Source organism: Hippopotamus amphibius, chromosome 12, assembly GCF_030028045.1.
Source record: "Hippopotamus amphibius kiboko isolate mHipAmp2 chromosome 12, mHipAmp2.hap2, whole genome shotgun sequence".
Lineage (NCBI taxonomy): Eukaryota > Metazoa > Chordata > Mammalia > Artiodactyla > Hippopotamidae > Hippopotamus > Hippopotamus amphibius.
In genome coordinates this window covers 81,359,913-81,379,105 of record NC_080197.1, presented here as the reverse complement: position 1 = coordinate 81,379,105, position 19,193 = coordinate 81,359,913, and the positions used below count along the sequence as shown (strand labels likewise).

Sequence of the window (19,193 nt, the reverse complement as noted above, 5' to 3'; positions counted from 1 at the left end):
TGAATCAATAATACTCAATCAAAAACTTGCACAAAGAAAACTACAAACCCAAAGGCTTTCAGTGGTGAACCGTTTGAAAAAAAATTACACAAACTCTTTCAGAAACAAGAGAGGGGGACACTTCTCAACCCTTGTGCCAAAGCCTGACAAAGATTCATAAGAAAATAAAATTACAGACCAATATTCTTCATAAACATACACGGAAAAATCCTCAACAAAGCAATAGCAAATTGAATTCAGCAACACACAAAAGGAACAGCACTTCATCAAACTTGATAGTTAAACACCAAATACTTTCCCCCAAGGTCAGGAACAACACAGGAGTTGTAGCCGGCACCAGCAATAAGACAAGACAAGGAAGTTCTTAGGACAGAGAGCCAGGATAGAGGCTGGAACGGAAGCAGATTACAAAAACTCCTCAGTCATGGATAAGACCAATAAACTAAGAAGCGAATTCAGGAAGATCAGAGTAACATGGTCAATATAAAAAATCAACTATATTTTACATATACTGGCAACAATTAGCTGGAAAATATAAACTACTTAGGCACAAATGGAAAGATGTACAATATCTTTACACTGAAACTATATAATATTACTGAAATTAAAGAAGATAAACAGGGACTTCCATGATGGTCCAGTGGTTAAAAGTCCGCACTCCCAATGCAGGGGAATGGGTTCCATCCCTGGTAGTGGAACTAGATGCCACATGCTGCAACTAAGACATGGCGCAGTCAAATAAATAAGTAAATAAATATATATTTTTTAAAAAGAAGATTAACAAATGGAGAGCTATATATCATGATCAAGGACTGGGAAATTCAACATTGCTCAAAATGTCTATTTTCTGTAGCAGGCCTTTTTGAGGGGGGATGGGGGTGGTGAAAAGCTGATATTTAAATTTGTATGCAAAGCACCCAGAACAGTCAAAGCATTTAAAAAGCAAAACTAAAATATAAAAAGGTGAAAAACTCTCCAATTTCAAGACAATCTGTATGAATATAAGACATATAGATCAATGGAATAAGGCAGAGCCCAGAAAGAGACTGAACATACATGAAATTCACAAGAGAAAAAATGGACACTGACCTACTACTTCATACCATACACAAACACTAACTCAAAATGCATCATAATGCCAACTGCAAAAATCTAAAACTATAAAACTAAGAGGAAACTTCAAAGAAACTCTCTTGACATTAAGGTATATTCCGATTTCTTAGGAAAGAACATACTAGCAAAAACTGATAAATTAGACTTCAACAAAATCAAAACTTGCTGTTCTTTAAAATACAGTGTCAAACAAATGGAAAGGCAAGCTACATATCAGGAGAAAACAGTCATAGCCCATTCTATAGCTAGTCATCAGGGAAACGCAAATAAAAACCACAATGAGTTACCATGTTACACACAACAGAATCAGTAAAATGAAAAACTGGGTAAAATTAAAAATAACTAATGTTGGCAAAGATATGGAGCAATTGGACTGTTCATGTGTTGCTGGTAGGAGGATAAAGGTTGCAGCTGCTTTAGAAAACAAGTCTGGCAGTTTCTTAACATCAAACATACACTCTCACATATGACCCGGTAATTCCCAAGAGAAATAAAAAAAGACATCCACAAAAACACGTGTGCAAATATTCACAGCTGCTTTATTCCTGACAGCCCCAAACTGGAGGCAACGTACAAGTCCATCAACTAGTGGACAGAGAAACTGTGATATACTTCTGCACCAGACTACAATGTAGACACCCCATCCCCTAAAACGAACAAAATGCTGATACAAACAGCAGCGTCAGTGAGTATCACACAAACCCTGTGCTTCCTGAAAGAAGCTGGACACAAAGAACCCACACCGCATGATCCTAGTCACAAGAAATCCTAGAATAAGGCAAAACAGTCTGAATCGATAAATGCAGTGCTTTTTTTTTGGGGGGGGGGGGGATTAGATTTAGTGCAAAGGGCACTTGCTGGGGAGATGGAAATGTCATACTATCTTGAACAGCACGGTGACTGAAATTGTGGAATTAGAAATAGGAACCTATTTAATTTTCTAAAAACGAGCAGGCAAACTATGGCCCATGGGCCAAATCTGGCCTGAATGTCTATCTTTAGCCTGTAAGCTAAGAGAGTGGGGAGAAAAAAGAAATCAAAAGAAAAATACTATTTCATGATACATGAAAATGATATAAAGTTCAAATTCCACTGTCCATAAACTTCTAATAAAACACAGCCAGGATCAGCCACGAAGCACTGCTCTGGCCACTTTTGCTCTGGATCTGCAGAGGGGAGGAGTTTAGACCATGTCACCCAGGCAAAGTTTAAAATGGTTATTCTCTGGCCCCTCAAAGAATTTTGCTGACCCCAGTTCTGAGATGTGCAAACCACAACATTTAAGACACGGGAAACAGCCTGGGTCAATGTCCACTTCCTACTCCACAAACACAGATGTTTCTACACACACCGATACAATAATCTGGTATGTACTAAAAGCTTAAGACTGTTCTAAGGCTGTCATAAGTGATTTCATTCAATCTCACAATAAATTTAGTAATGGGTATGGTTATCATTCCCATTTTACAGATGAGGCAAGTAATGCACAAACAGATTAAGGAACTTTCTCAGTTCCACGTAATAGGTAAGTCTTAGAACCAGGAAAGGCACCTTTTATTTTCACTTGTTCAAAATCCTCTTTTTTTAGGGTGGGATGAAAATAAAACTTCAGAGAATAATGAGCACAAATTCACTCTAAATGCATGTGGATACCACTGGAGGTACATCCATCACTTTGGGCAATTCCTTTCAATGGAAAAAGTAAAATTCACTGTGATGTTTTCTTGTCTGAGTGATCACTGCCTAGGTGTATTCAGTTTGTACAAATTCACTGAGCTGTATGATTAAGGAATGTGCCCTTTTCTATATCAACAAAAACAAGTTTATAAAAGACCAAAGCCTAAGCCTCACTCCAGACCAATTAATTCAACTTGGGTCTACCAGATCCAAAACTTACTTGACCATTCAGAAATATTTTTATTTCATGTGTACTTAGCTATTTTTTTAAACACAAATAAAATTACAAATGATGCTTTCTGCAAAGTTCTGATATCTCACAGGTATGATATGACAAAGGCTGGAACCACTGCTTGCCTCCCTGGCCCAGTAGAGAACAGCAGAACCAACGCTGCTCCCCATTGCCCTCCAGGAGAGGGGGACGAGCACTGAGGGCACCAGGATCCCCCTTCTCCACAGGGGGGTCGAGGGGCTCCCCACTCCTTCTGCTTCTGTCCATCAGAGACTCACAGTTTCCTTCAACAGCAAAAAAGTCACAGAAGCAGCTGCCTGTAATAGGAAGGGAAAAAACTCCTCTCTCCTCCCAGTTACAACACCGTCTGCAATTTTATGACATTTGACTACGGTCAGTTTTTTTGTTTCAAAATAAATTAGCCTCTCAATTCAAAATAAATAATTTAGGAGTAACCGACAGCATTGTCATAAGGAGGAAACTAGTGTTAAGAGGCCTGCTGCCAACACTAGGGAGGACGGGCAATTCTGCACCACCCCAGAAGCAGAAGGGGTGGGGGAAACACAGGGGACACAGAAGACAGGGTGACACAGGGCATTTGCTGGCAGCTGATGAGCCAGCACAGTTTGATGACAGACACATTCTGAAATATTAAATGCTATTTGCACCTCTAGGTGAACATGAGTGAAAAAGCTGACCAGTACAGCCACCCTGCACCCCAACTGCAGCCCATCTTCAGGAGGGGTGGGGTTTCTGCTCTATACTACTTTAGGCGATGCTTTAAAACATTCTTTATACTGCCAAACTCATTAATTTTATGTAAAGATGACAGAAAACAAAGAGTCAGAGTTAGAGGCTCAAACTTCAGATTCTATGCATGATGAAAATTTAGTCTCTTGATCTCTCACTCTTTGTGGGGATTATTCATCTTCTAACTGGCTACCTAAGTTCTCTGAATGTTTCCTTCCCTTTGAGGCGACTTGCCTCTCTACTTCTTCATGGCCTCACAAGAAGACTGAAGAAAAGAAACATACCAAAGTGAAAATAGATGGAGTGATGGGAGAAGCCTACATTTAAGCTAAAAATATTCTGCAGACCATCCATTATTTTCAAACTAGTTGTTTTTACAGGGAATATTATCAATGTGAGTATATTTATAGTGGAGGCTAATGATAAACATGGTAGAAATAAAGTTAAACTAGGAACAAGCTGGTTACGGTCATTTACCCAAAGGGGAAAAACCAAAACCTCTTGTTGATAATTTCTTTATTTATACAGGACCATGTGTGATTATCCAAAAATCAACTGGTTCTTGTCCAAAAGCCTACCAAAACAAACAGAGAATTTACGATATGTTGGTTTATAACTGAGTAAATGTGACTAGATGCAAGCATAAGCCTCACCACCAGTATGTAGTTTTGTTCTGGAGAATACGGTGACTATAACAAAAGCCTGTGTGCCAGGTCCCACCTGGTGTTCACAGCCTTGCACGGCTGGCTCTCCTGAGTGAGATGGAGCCCATCTGGGGATCGCTCCTGGTCACAGAACTGGGCACAGTGCGGTCACCCTGTGAGTGCGCCAGGTCACGAGTGCACCAGGTCACAAGAGGAAGACACAGCCAGCCAGGTCGAGGGGACCGCACAGAAACGAAGACCTGGGTCCTACAGCTGCCGGGACGACTCTGCCACCAGCCTGAAGGAAACTGTGTTCCTCCCCACTGAGGGCTCCAGACACCCCGAGCGGGTCCCAACAAGCCACAGGCAGAACCACAAAACTGTCCGATAACAAATGCAGTGTTCAGCTCCTCGATCCATGAACCGTTCTAAGCGGCCACAGGAAACAAACACTCGGCCCTCCCGTGGGCGGGCCTCAGGGTAGCCACAGTCCCAGCAGCACGGCCCACACAGCAGACTCCTGACCCATAGAAACTGATGTTTAAAACGGCTAAGTTTTAGGGCAATTTGTTACATAGCAGTAGATTACGAATACAGCACGACACAGCCAGGAGCACAAGCACGGAAAGGAAGGGGGATGATAACCTACAACATCAAGGGAATCAACTTTAAAACAATGAAGGTCAATAAACTGGGCAGATTCAAGCTACAAACAGAGGGCTGTGTTAGGAATATACCATACTCCACATTTGGACGTACTTGTATGGAGTGTAACTCAACTCTTAGCATCAACACAGGTTAAAGTAACCCAAAACGGATCGGACCTACATGAACAAACTACAACTTTTTATTGAGCAACATAAGGACTTTAATCAAACTAAGGAGATTCCTTACAGAATATGACAAGATTATATCATTCTCTGGAAAAACTAATAAGAAGGATTAGTTAAGACCAATGGTATCAGAGCCAAAGGAGGGGGGCAGGTACAACCAGGAAAAGCTGGGTGGACTCTCGCATGTTAAAAACCTGGTGAAAGGTCAGACATGATGTGCCAACAGGGAAGGGAAGCTTTATTCCATAAACACTAGGAGCTGACTTTAGCTATTCAGACCTTCAACCACAGCCTGGCCCCACTCCCCGCCATCATACAGAAGACAGGCGTGCGACAGGCAGTGTCCAGAGCTGCCCAGGGCAGAGGACGCGCCGCTGCATGAGGGAGACAGAGCACCTGTGGGGAGACAGCCCTGCACATTTTTTTTTTTAACACTTGTTTTTTTTGTTGTTGTTGTTGTTGGCTGTGTTGGGTCTTTGTTACTGCACACGGGCTTTCTCTAGTTGTGGTGAGCACGGGCTACTCTTCATTGTGGTGCACAGGCTCCTAATTGCAGTGGCTTCTCTTATTGCAGAGCACGGGCTCTAGGCACTGGAGCTTCAGTAGTTGCGGCACACGGGCTTGACAGCTGTGGCTCATGGGCTCTAAAGCACAGGCTCGATAGTTGTGGCACACGGGCTTAGCTGCTCTGCGGCATGTGGGATCTTCCTGAGCAGAGATTGAACCCGTGTCCCCTGCACTTGCAGGCGGATTCTTAACCACTGTGCCACCTAGGAAGCCCCACCCCCTCACCCCCCCCCCACCCCACCCACGCACATTTTAAATGGGCGTTTCTTGTGCCTGATCATCAACCAGCACACCAGTGGGAGATATGGCCAAAGTATGTCAGAGGAAATTCAAGTCCACAAACTACAAATATGTGCAGTTGACTAGGAAAGACATTGAGCATGGACAACCTGTTAGGCTAGAAGTTCTGAATCATCACCTTCACCCCCAAACAGTCCTTCATGCTGGGCTCACCTCTCCCCTGGTCCACTCAACTGCCCTCCCTGCCCTCGGGATCTCACCCCCAAACTTGCCACCCAGCCTGCAAGGCCTGCTGGCCTCCCACTCCTGTTGTGCTATGGCCGCTGGATTCCTTGAATGGCTGTGCCAGAGATGAGCAGGGAAAGAAGGTGAGCAGGTGGGCCAGGCGAGCCCCGCAGGTGCAGAGTCGAGAGCTACCAGGCAGGCTGGGGCCCTGTTATCTCTCCAGTTGATGGGTGTCTTAGATGCGTTCTAAAAGCTACCCACTGGGGTTTAAACGTGAAGTCTCATTTTAGATGTTAGGAACGAATCAAAATTTAACACTCAGGGGCTAATTAAGACTTTGCAGCTCGAACAAATCGCATTTATGAACCACATGGGACTTCCTGCTCTGTAACCCCTAGACTCTGCTCTAGGGCATCAACCCCCAGGCGACCACCTCCTACCTGCACTTCGTGGGTGGGCCCATCCTTCCTTCATTCACCACTTACTGAGCTTTGGGATGTATGGACACTGGCCTATGGAAGTGCCCGTGTGAAGGCTCGGTTCACAGGCCCCTTTCTCACACAGGTCACATGCTCTGCAGACTTCAGAGAACTTGCCATGGCAACTGCACACACTGCAGTGGGGCGCAGCACCGAGGGCCCTGAGGGTGTCTGCCCTACAGCACCCTGGCCAGAACAACGTGAGGCAAACAGACCTCCCTCGGGCACTGATGGGTCATGGGTAAAATGGAGCAACCTCTAGGGTGAGTGGCCTGGACATTTATTTTTGAATCTTAAATGGGCATTTCTTTTGACTTGAGTGACTACACGTCCAGAAATTTAAAGTATAATTCATGGAACCTCCCTGGTGGTGCAGTGGTTAAGACTCTGCAATCCCAATGCAGGGGGCCTGGGTTCAATCTCTGGTTAGGGAACTAGATCCCGCATGCATGCTGCAATTAAGAGTTCACATGCCACAAATAAGGAGCCTGCGAGCCGCAACTAAGGAGCCCATGAACCACAACTAAAGGAGCCCACCTGCCACAACTAAGGAGCTGGCGAGCCGCAACTAAGGATCCCACCTGCCACAACTAAGACCCAGCACAACCAAATAAATAAATAAAATTTTTTTAAAAAGTATAATTCACTAGGTGTGCAAACTTACGTCTAAGGCTATGTAATAAAGCATGTTTACAGTCGTTAAAAGCTGGACACAAATGTTCATCTACTAAATTGGAGTATTTGACAATCTCATTTAAAGAAAAGGTAGTTATGAGAAAAATTATCGTTCTGATGGGAAAAAATGCAAGATATGAAAAAATGAAATTATATACACAGTATGACAACAACTGTGCTTAAAAAACCACACAGACTTCCCTGGTGGTGCAGTTAAGAATCTGCCTGCCAGTGCAGGGGACACGGGTTCAATCCCTGGTCCAGGAAGATCCCACATGCTGCAGAACAACTAAGTCTGTGCGCCACAACGACTGAAGCCCACGCACCTAGAGCCTGTGCTCTGCAACGAGAGAAGCCACTGCAATGAGAAGCCGGCGCACAGCAGTGAAGAGTAGCCCCCACTTGCCACAACTAGAGAACGTCCTCACACAGCAACAAAGACCCAACGCAGCCAATAAAAAATAATTTAAAACACCCAACAGGGACTTCCTAGGTGGTGCAGTGGGTAAGAATCTGCCTGCCAATGCAGAGGACATGGGTTCGAGCCCTGCCCCAGGAAGATCCCACATGCCACAGAGCAACTAAGCCCGTGTGCCACAACTATTGAGCCTGTGCTCTAGAGCTCGTAAGCCACAACTATTGAGCCCATTTGCTGCAACTACTGAAGCCCTGGCACCTAGAGCCCATGCTCTGCAACAAGAAAGGCCACCGCAATGAGAAGCCCACGCACCACAATGAAGAGCAGCCCCCGCTCACCGCAACTAGAGAAAGCCCATGTGCAGCAACGAAGACCCAACACAGCCAATGAAATTAATAAATATATAAATAAATAAATTTATTTTAAAAAAAACCCAACAAACTCTCAAGTTACATTTCAAAAAGAAAATGGGAGAAAATATACTAAAACCCTTTGTCATGGTGTTTGAGTGATAAGATGGTAGATTTCTTTCTACTCTTTATTTAGCATGACAGCCTGGACATCCTGGGGACAGTCAGTACAGTCACAGAGAGCCCAGGACAGTAACCCCCCAACCCCCGATCAGGAACGCCGAGCTCTGTGCTGGATGGTCTATCCCCAGCCCTAACAGGCACCTAAGAATGGATTTACTAGAACAGAAATATTTCAGACACTGTCTTTTTTTAACTGTCTGAAAACTGTAAACCATAACACCCCAAACTCCTACCTGGACTGGGGGCCAGGACTGGGAACCCTATCCTGTCTCAGCTTCCCCCACAGTTTAGCTCTGTGTGGAAACATAGTAGCAAGAGAACATCTATCAAGTATATCAAAACAAGGCGTGAGGCCTCATCAGGAAGATCCTTTATTTGTTGACAGAGATGAAATTTTGCTCCAAACTTCTATACATCTCAGATGTGCAGGAGAGCTGTGTACTTGGCAGCTATGGTGTGAGGGGGCCCAGAAGCTTCATGTTAGAAATGATGCTACTGTTTGCATGAACAGAAGATACATACCCAAGGGGCAAAAATACAGTAAAAATCTAGTTTTAATTTGTTAGGCATCATTTTTACTCATACTGAAAACAAAGATCAGAAAGAAAGCCCTACATTGAGAGGAACACATTCCACACTTGAATATGGTAGCTGGTGGACCCAAGAGTAAGGCATATAGATTTGTGAGAGTGAAACAAAGTCAAGAACTACAACAAAACAAAAACTCAGCTGCAAAAGGAGCCAAACACTGGGCACCCATATGTAAATATACTGTACATACTGTCATGTCTTGGTAGACGACCTGCTCTGGTTTGTTCCAGGAGACATGAAAAAACTAGGACTGTTAATTCCTTCCCTCTGCCAGAAACAGTAAGATCGGGATTACTCACGTGATATCCCTTCGCTGATAGCAGCCCTGAAGCAGGCAGGCAATCAGGTCACTGATAAACTCCACATCATCTCTGTGAAGAGCTGCTTCTAACTCCTGAGGAGGACAAACGGGGAGAGGGATTGAGAGTTCAGACACAGACAGAGATTTCCTAACACCCAGGGGCCCCTCCCGTCCACGCCACCACTGTCACCACCACAGGCCACCTGCCCTCCTTTTTGGTGTGGTGCAGCTTTTTGGTTTTCCAGGGGTTCACTCCCCAACTGCTCCTTACCAAGCTCCATTCCTTTTATCTGCACACACAGACACCTCTTTTTATAAGTCAATGGCAGCAGAGTCATAAAAGAGCTTAACTTATATAAATATGCTGTTTTGCTTTCTATTTTAATGCAAGAGTGTAAAGGAGCAAATATATAATTACTCAGAAAGTATTCATTTACTTAAGAGTTTCAACAGGTAAACCACTTGAAACCGTTTTCCAGAACCACCCTACCTTGAGAAACTGCACTGGAAGGAAACAATCTGTGCGCCCACAGGCCTGATGGAAGGAAGTTGCCAGCACCCAGGCTGAGCTTACGTCACCTGAAGAGACGTGAGGTAATGCCTGTGCTAAGGATCTAATCCCAGGGGAGGTGCACGTGCTGTCCTTGGGGTTTAAGCAGAGACGCCAAAGATTTAGCTTGACTTCGCACATTCTCTAAACAAAGGTTCACTGAGAAGCTATAGGGACAAAAGGTGACAGGGCGGAATCTGGGAGATTCTATTCCCTCCTCAAGCTCCCACAGTGAACCAGTGTTTCCTGAGATGATGGAACACACCCCAGTCACCAGCTCCTGGGATGCGGAGAGGGCCTGCGTCTCGTCCATCAGGATGCCGTCCATCTGCTGTGCAAGCTATTTCCCAAGGGTCCACTATGCTTGCAGTGTGGCTGGCTTATAACCAAAATTGCAAGGGTCTTATGAGTGGTGGAAAGCACAAGGTTTCTGACCTTCATACCAAGTACCCAATGTTGTACACAAGAGGGGGGGTTCACGTCTACTCTAAAAATAGTAAAGGTCTTTTTTAAGCTATTTTAATTGTTCCATTTATTGTTCTACGTTTAAAAGTTCCTAAGTTTGTAAATACCCACTCTGAAAACTTCACATGACAAAAAATTGCTAAGTACACTGACTGACAGACACAAACAAAACACAAACTACCCTGAGAAAGAAGGGGTCCTATACGCCTCGAAAGCGCAGGTGAACAAAACTCAAAATTCAAAGACAAGGCCCAAACGTGAAAACATTGTGCCTTCCCTAAATACAGGTTTGGTAACGATGAGCACATCTATCACAATGGCTCTTACTCTTCTATTAGTTTATTAATTCCTTTGGGCAGAGCTCTTTTCTACATTCTACTGACCAAAGATAACAAAGATTTGAACTTTATTTGGTCAGAATTCATTCATTCAGCAAACATTTCCTGGCCACCCAGCACTTCCAGAGCCCTGGGGAGCTGGGGTCGGTGGGGGGAGAAGACAGGACACAGCACCTCTGGGCACAGAACCAGTGCTAAGGGGAGGAGAGGGCGCTGCTCCCGGCTCCAGGGGGCCCAACACCTGGGGGCCTGGCACCTGGGGTGGAAACTGGCACACTGTGGGGCGGAGAGGCGGGCTGGTGGGGGACCTGGGCCAGGGCTGCACACAGGGTGGGTGTGGAGACGGGAGTTCACCGGGGGCACCAGCTGGCTGCAGCAGAAGAAGGTGGAGGTGAGACCACTGAAGCTCAAGCAACAGCCCCAGAGGAGACTCTGAGCGACTCATCTGAGCAAGAGAGCAGGAGGGGAGAAGCACAACTCCAAAGCTGGACAGTAGCACATCAGTGGCACAGCCAGGGAAGATCCAAAGCTCCTACTGAAGCCCCATCACACTGGGCAAGACCCAAAGGAAACCGCCATGAGAGCAGAAGCTGGACCCTTGAAGCACAAAGTCCCCGCCCACCTCGTTTGATACATTAGCCAGAATTACTGACACTAAAACTGGAAGGAAAACATCCACAAACCAATGATGAGAATGTGTCATGGACGAAGAATCTGAGGTTTAAAAAAGGAAAGAAAAAGCTGTTGCACTGTATTTTCTGCTGGCCTCAGAACCCAGGCTTCATTGGTGATTCAACCATCGTTTTCTTAAAATTATCAGCAGAAAGTGAAGACCAATATCCCTATCTTCATTTGAAAAGGTTATTAAATGATCTTTTCTATCCAGCTCTGGTGAAAAGCCTAAATGGCATTGGTATAAACTTCTCCCCAGTGCGCTGGGGTTTTCTCTTCTGGCACAACCCTAACCTAGTTAGCCCCTGGGATGGGGGTGACATACGAGGGTACAACACCAGGGGTGCTCAATCCGCTCTTCCAAGGAGAACTGGGCAGCCTGAAATGTCTCTCAAATGAGTATTAAGGGGAACTCGGACATTTATGAATACAAGCCCATCCCTAGCTCCCATTTCACCCATGGTACACAGTAACTCACAAAATACAAAACTGCTTTTCACATGTATTTCTATGATATTATGCTTCATAAATCAGAAGCTACCTAGAAAACAAACCAAAATAGATGCAGGCCCCTGGGAACTTGTGAGGTACACTTTTTCCCTCTAGCTCAGCAGGGCTTCAGCCGCACAATCAGTGGACAGTCCAAGAAGGAAGGTGCTGCCCCTGGACAGCCAGCTGTCCTCCCCCCACAGCTGCCACAGGATGACCAGGGCACGCAGCACCACCTCAGCGCTCAGGGCCCTGTGCCAAATGTTACAGAGACAGCAGAGGAGAAACAGGAGGGCAGTTTTAATCCCGGGAAACAAAAAAGTAATGGCTTATCAGCTACAATTTTTTCACCTCAGTGGATACAGTTTCAGATTTGCAAGATGAAAAAGTTTTGGAGCTGATTCACAACAAGGTGAATATACTTAACAGTACTGAATTGTGCACTTAAAACCGTTACAATAGGGACTTCCCTGGCAGTCCAGTGGTTGGGACCTCATCTTCCAGTGTGGGGGCTGGGGGGGGGGGGGGGGGGCCCGGTGGTGGGGCGGTGGTGGTGCAGGTTCCATCCCTGGTTGGGGAGCTAAGATCCCACATGCCTCGCAGCCAAAAAACCAAAATATCAAACAGAGTAATACTATAACATATTCAATAAAGACTACAAAAAAAAAGTGTCAATGGTAAATTTTGTATCTTTTACCACAATTTATTATAGAAAAAGAAAAAAAGTTTGTCACATTAAAAGTATCTCCGTGCAGGGGTTGTTGTGATGATTTAAATAAGGCAATGCTTATAAAGGCCAGACCCACCTGGCACACGGCAAATGCTCTATAACATGAGCATTGCAATTATCTCATCTTCCTTAAGCGATGACGGTGTGTACAAAAAAGCAGCCTGAAGAGACAGAAACTGGTCTTTTCAAAATTCAGGTTTCTGAACAATAGAAATTCAAATTCTTTTAATACATGGTCTACGTGCATGAGCCAATAAAACTATCTCCAAATCCAGGTTATTCAAAGTTTACCACTCACAACTTCAGCCCAGCGCCTAAGGCTTAGGCTAAGGCAACAAGGAATAAATACCCTTCAACGCCTCCCACCCCTTCCTCCTCCCCTTTTGTATTTCCTTTTCACTGTGGGCACTGAGCTGTGAGCACAAAAATTTGAACTTTGTCAAGATGCTCTGGGACAGAGCGGGGTGGGGGTTAGTGATCAGCAAATCAGCTGAGAAGGGACCTGGAGAAGGGCTCCTGGGCTCACCCTCCTTGCAGCAAGCGGCACAGCTCATTAGGGACTGGTCTGTTCAGTACCAGCACACGTGCCCACCCTCAGGACCTTGTGGTGGCTGCTGGGAAAAGAACCCCAGGGTGAGCCAGGGAGGGAAAGAGGGCCCTTAGCTTATGTCGTGGAAACTCTTCGCCATAAACAGGGAGAATGTCCAGAAGAGACAGCCAAGCGCAGCACAGGGAACATCACCAACTTCTTCCACGCATGGCCACCTGTTCTCAAATGTCATTGCAGGGACTTTCTAGTGTTTGATCCACTCGTGAGCCCTGTACAAGTCTTCTTTAATCTTTTGCAAAAGAAGGTGGTAAAGAGAGAACAACTTTCTTTCCTTCGACTTCCAAGGAAGGATCAAGATCACAGATGTGCACCCTCCGGGGACAAAGATCCCGCTGAGTTTACCTAAGGAGGGAAAAAGGGCTAAGGAAAACAGCCATCTGTGCTGTATTTGATTTTAGAAGGTTACAAATCTTTCTCACCTGCACAGGGACCAACTGCAATGCAGTGGGGGGCTCACAGTCAAAGATGGGGGCTTCTGTGTGGGCCCCAGAACTGCGCTCACACAAAGGAGATGCAAAGCAGACCCTCCAAGGACCATCCCAGCTGCTCTCCAAGAGAGACCGCCTGGAGAGCAGGCTCAGCCTCCAGAAGGCATCCCTGACTCCGGCAGCTGATGGATATAAATTAATTTAATCCCAAAGGCTGCCCGTGCCAATTCAAACCGTGAAGTATAAATCAGCCCAAGTGGTTACCGCTGAGGATCCTGAAAGCACTACCCTAACACTCTCCCCACACCAGCAGCTCTGCACTGCAGCTTCGCTGTGGACACACCATCCTCTCGGCAGCCCACAAAATAGCTGTCACTGGCTCTGATGCCGGGGAACAACAAAAAGGAAACCACATAGCTCCCCTAGAATATTAGGTTAACTGGAAAATACTAATCAAAGCAATAAATGTGTGAACTTACAAGAACATGATTTTCTAAAAAGGTATAAATTACCAAAAATGGCTCCAGAAATTTAAAAAAAGGCTCAGAAGTTTCATGGATCTTCTCCCACAAGAAAGCCCCCACAGTATACAAATAATTCCTGAGCCCAGAAGGGATGGAAGCTTCTCAACACATCCACGAGGCTACCCCACAAGCCTCAGACCCAGGTGGTATCTGTTGGCCACACTATCTTATCAGCGCTTTCAGTTCAAGGCTACTGTCTCCCCAGTCACTGCTGTGCAGGTGTGAACGTGTTACATCAGTTCATTTGCAACTGCGGTGCAAGCAAAAATGGATGCCCCAGGGGCTTCCCTGGTAGCGGCGTGGTTAGGCATCCACCTGCCAATGCCGGGGACACAGGTTTGATCCCTGGTCCAGGAAGATCCCACATAATGCGAAGCAACTAAGCCCATCGGCCACAACTACTGAGCCTGTGCTAGAGCCCACGAGCCACAACTACTGAAGCCCGAGCACCTAGAGTCCGTGCTCCACAACAAGAGAAGCCACCGCAAAGAGAAACCCACGCACTGCAACGAAGAGAAGCCCCCACTCGCCACAACTAGAGAAAGCCTGCGCACAGCAATGAAGATCCAATACAGCCAAAAATATTCTTAAAAAAAATGGATGCCCCACTTGTCATTTGCATGAAAGAAGAACAGCATGCAGTGATTCATTTTTTGTGGTCTGAGGCTATACCTGGTGTTATTTATAGAAAACTTTGTGCGCAGTACGGAGAAAGTGTTTTGTCACAAAGAAGTGTATATGAATGGATAGAGATGCTTATTGAAGAGCTGAAGCCTAAACTTTGGATTAAACGCAGAGGGCTGTTATCCAAGGGTGTCATGATCTTGCATGACAATGCATGTCTGCACACTTCTGCCCACACTGTCAACACTTCAAAAACTTCGTTTTCAGGTGTTAAAGCATCCTCCTTATACTCCTGATCTTGCTCCATCAGACTTTCACCTGTTTGGTTCCCTGAAAGCAACCCTACGAGGACAAAGACTCACTTCTGACAAAGAAGTGAAGACAGTGGTGTATTCGTGGCTCGCAGCTCAGCCTAAAACATTTTTTAATGAGGGAATATGAAAGCTTGTTGACAGATGGACAAAACGTATTGAAAAGCAAGGAGATTGTGTTTAAAAATGATGTATTTGTCTTTTCTAAAAGTTAATTAGAATAAATTCTACAGCCAGAGTGTAGATAATTTTTGGCTCACCCTCGTATATATGTATAAGTGAGTCACTTTGCTGTATAGCAGCAATTAACAACACTGTAATTCAACTATACTTCAATTTAAAATAAACTTAAATCGCCATTCTGAGACCCTGGGCCCACTGACATTGTTAGGGTTTTGACTCTACAGAGCTGAATACCAAACAGATCACCTGAAAGCATTCACAACAGAGCCAGACACAGGCCTGGCAGGACCTTCAGGGAAAGAACACCTGAGAAGTGCTGCTGGTGAGCAAAATTCTCTCACAAAACAGAGTTATCTAGAACGTTAATACTAACCGAATTCCTTCTACTACAGGACACTCACAGCAGGCTTTGGGTTTGATTAAAGATTTTGATGCAAACGACTTGGAGGATGGAGGAGTATTATAGGTAGATAGTAAAAAAAGGCAGACTCTGGGCATGAAAAGGACAAAACCAAGACACACTAACCCCTGTGGCTGGTGACTACTGCTGCCTTCTGATGACAGGTGTATGCGCGAGCACCTGGGAACGCCAGGGCAGGCCAGGACACCAAACACAATAGAAAACAAACAAACATTGGAAAGCACTGGTTCATACCTCCTCATGAGACTTTTATTCCTCAAAAGTGTAATGAGCATAAGGTAAATGTTGACAGCTGCCAAAATTAACTGACATGGGGCCATGGTGAAGAGGCACCTAGAGCAGGCTCTCCCCTTCAGGAACATGCAGCAGACCTTCTGGCCAGGTCACTTCTCCCACAATGAGCCAATCAGGAGTAAAAATAAAGTCTGTGGACACCTTTAAAACTCTCTTACTAGTCAAGAAATTTCATCAGCTGGCCTTAAGCAACAAGACTCCTAATTAATTTATCTGCCTCAAACTGATGCACCAGCAGCTCACCTACAGTGAAACTCCACTAAAATGACTGAACCTCAGGGGTGGTTAAAAACAATCTGTGCAAAATATTATGGCCCATATCAGTGATACAAACGCACCCTCATTCTGACCAGTCTGCTGCACCTGAGTAAATCAGTCCATGTTTTCTTCTGCCTGGACACCCTTCCTCCTCCAGGCCTCAATTCCCTTTCTTTCCCATCTTGGCTGGCTTCCCCACTACTTCCAACGCTCTGGCCAGAGGGCCCTCTCCTCTCTCCCCTGTCCTCTGCAGGCCATACCAACTATCCTGCTGAGTCCCTCCAGCCATTCGTACTCTGTTTACTTTCTCAGAATCCCAGCAGGCAGAGCAAACCCAGAACAAGGAGCCTGAACCTCCTGGTCCCACTGCCTTGGACCTGCTTCCCCTCTGGCCGGCCGTCTCCAAGTGGCAGCTTCGTACTGCTGAAAGCCTTTCGGTCACCCTTGACCCTTCTCTCATTTCACAACCAACCCAGCAACCCCCCTGCTGACTCTCCCTTCAAAGTGGATTCAGAAACTGCCCTGGGTCCTCACTGCCTTCTCCAGCCGCTGTCTCAGCATCGACCTCCCTCAGGGCCTCCTAACTGGACCCCTACCTATGCACATTAACAGGCTCAAGTCAGAGCAAAACCCCAAGTTGACATCTTCGGCTGACCCTCGGACCACATCAGCCAGCCTCCTGCCTGCTCCTCAGGAAGCTGCAGCACTCCTGCCACAGGGCAGGCCGGCAGGACCCCCCTCCTGCATCTGTGTGGCTTCCCCATCATTCTCCAGTGCACCTATTGCGCTTTATTTTTCTAATTAACTGATCACCTATTATATGTTCATTTATTTTTTCTTCCACTGTTGTTATGTAACCCCCTTGAGAAGCTTCCTGGTTTTTCTTTGTGGCTGTTTCCCTAAAATGCCCAGTGAGTATTTAGTAAATGTTTTTTGAAAGTAAGCCAATGTCCATAAGCCAAGATTCTAAACTTAAAATTGTATCACAGTAAAAGAAACCCTAAATTCTAGTTATTATAAGGGACAGTAGTTTAAAATATGAATATTGAGAAGCATATTATGAAAATAAAGAATCTGAAACATTTTATGACCACTCGGAAGTTTGGTCTGAGGTTTTTTAACAATTACCTACATCTGTGAGAACTTTTTTCTCCAAAAATTTAATCTGGAAGGATTCACTAATATAGCAGGCACAGGGGTTAGTTTGAAGTTAAATTAAGCTCACAGGCTCTAGAGGAGCCCTTCTGGGGTCCATGCAGTGTTGGGTGTTCTGGGCGGGGATGCCCCCACCCCCCACCCCAGCACTTCTCACCAGACTTCTGAGCCAGAGCCCGTCTCCCACTTCCAACACAGACCATCTCCTTGCCGCCCTTTGCAATGTGCTCAAACTCAATTGTTGTCACATGGCTCATTTAGAGGCCTCCCAAGACTGCCCGCAACTCACCAAACCGAGAAGCGCTCCAACCCCTAAGACTGCCATCCAAACGACCTCAACTGACCCTTTCAATATTCTCTCCATTAAGAAGACACCTTGTGGAGAACTAGCCAGCTGTATTTTTCAAAAATAACAGGTATTTACCAATCTCTACTCCTGTTCGTTTCTTCTGTTAGAATAAAGGTCCTGGGCTCCCCTGGTGGCACAGTGGTTAAGAATCTGCCTGCCAATGCAGGGGACACAGATTCGAGCCTGGTCCAGGAAGATCCCACATGCCACAGGGCTACTAAGCCCGTGTGCTGCAACTACTGAGCCTGAGCTCTAGAGCCCACTCTCGGCAACAAGAGAAGCCACTGCAATGAGAAGCCTGCACACCACAATGAAGAGTAGCCCCAGCTCTCTGAAACTAGAGAAAGCCCGCGTGCAGCAATGAAGACCCAACACAGCCAATAAATAAATAAACAAACAGAATAAAGGTCCTCCCCCTCCCTTCATACCCACCCATCCCATCACAGGCCCAGGACCGGGGCGGGGTGGGGGGGGTGGGGGGGGTGGGGGGGGGTGGACTTCCTGTGGCGCACAGAGGCAGGCCAGCAAGCCCAATAGACCTGCTAATTGCTGTCACCTGGACAATGACAGTCACAAGAGCCGTAAGCCCATGGTGCAGCGCAAGTGTGGAGGGGGTGGAGGACAAGGGTTGTGCTGTGTTTCTTTTTCCAGCGCCATCAGCTATGAATGCTTGAAAAGGAAAAGGGACTTGAAGAGTAACATCTCAACAGACAGATTATTTAAAAGAGGATCAAGGAAATACTTGTTTTGTTGGACAACTTATTGACATTGGGGGGAGTCGAAACTAATGTCAGTAAGTTGTCCAACAAAACAAGTTGCTTTGAAGGAAAAGAAGAAACTCTGAACCAACAGAGGAGGAGGAGAGACACGTTCCTCCTGCAGCATTAACTAAGACTTCGGCATAAACGCAGTTTTCCGCATCTGCTGACAAATAACAAGGGCCACGAGCACTGTAGTTCGGTTACACGCCAGTGGGTAAGAACTTATTTCCTTGATGCTGGGAATGAGGGGAGCGCCCACAACCAGCAGGAGGAGGGCAGCTTTCTCCAGACAGGTTTCCAAGACACAAAAGGGCCGAGGAAAACTAAACCAAACCTGTCAACCACTGCCTGCTGATCTGAGCAGAGATGGAAGACTGCTAACACTGGAAGAGACCCAGAGGGGTGATGTCCTAGGCAGGAAAAGAAAGTATTTGGTGCAAATGTGAGAGGGCTCCCCCACCCCAAAAAGAAACATGGGATATGAAATACAGGATGTAGCTCAACTATTAGGACACAGACTGAGACCCTAAGAGCAGCCGGCAATTGACAGAGACAGAAATTCTCCATAACATATAAGACTGTCTCTGTCCAGACATGTCAACTGGAGGTTTCACACTTAAATAAATGACAGGGGCAAGGAAACTGAGCCCCTAAATCAGGACCCCTCTCAAGGTCCAAAATGAGACTTCAAGTTACAACTGTAAACAGACAGATGTCACAGGTGACGGGCTACTGAGGACACCACATTGCCTT

General features: G+C 45.8%; 1 protein-coding gene across 5 annotated transcripts in view; it reads right to left on the bottom strand.

Annotated features, from left to right (window-relative positions):
* The window catches only part of LOC130833196 (chromatin remodeling regulator CECR2), a 141,665-nt gene that overhangs the window by 49,505 nt on the left and 72,967 nt on the right, over nucleotides 1-19,193 (bottom strand). For all 5 annotated transcript variants that reach the window (XM_057702584.1, XM_057702585.1, XM_057702581.1 and 2 more), the window contains exon 2: nucleotides 9,277-9,371. Coding sequence is in view for 4 of the 5 variants with exons in the window: in XM_057702585.1 (XP_057558568.1) it covers nucleotides 9,277-9,371 (95 nt within the window). In the remaining variant the exon portion in view is untranslated. The remainder of the gene's footprint in view (nucleotides 1-9,276; nucleotides 9,372-19,193) is intronic.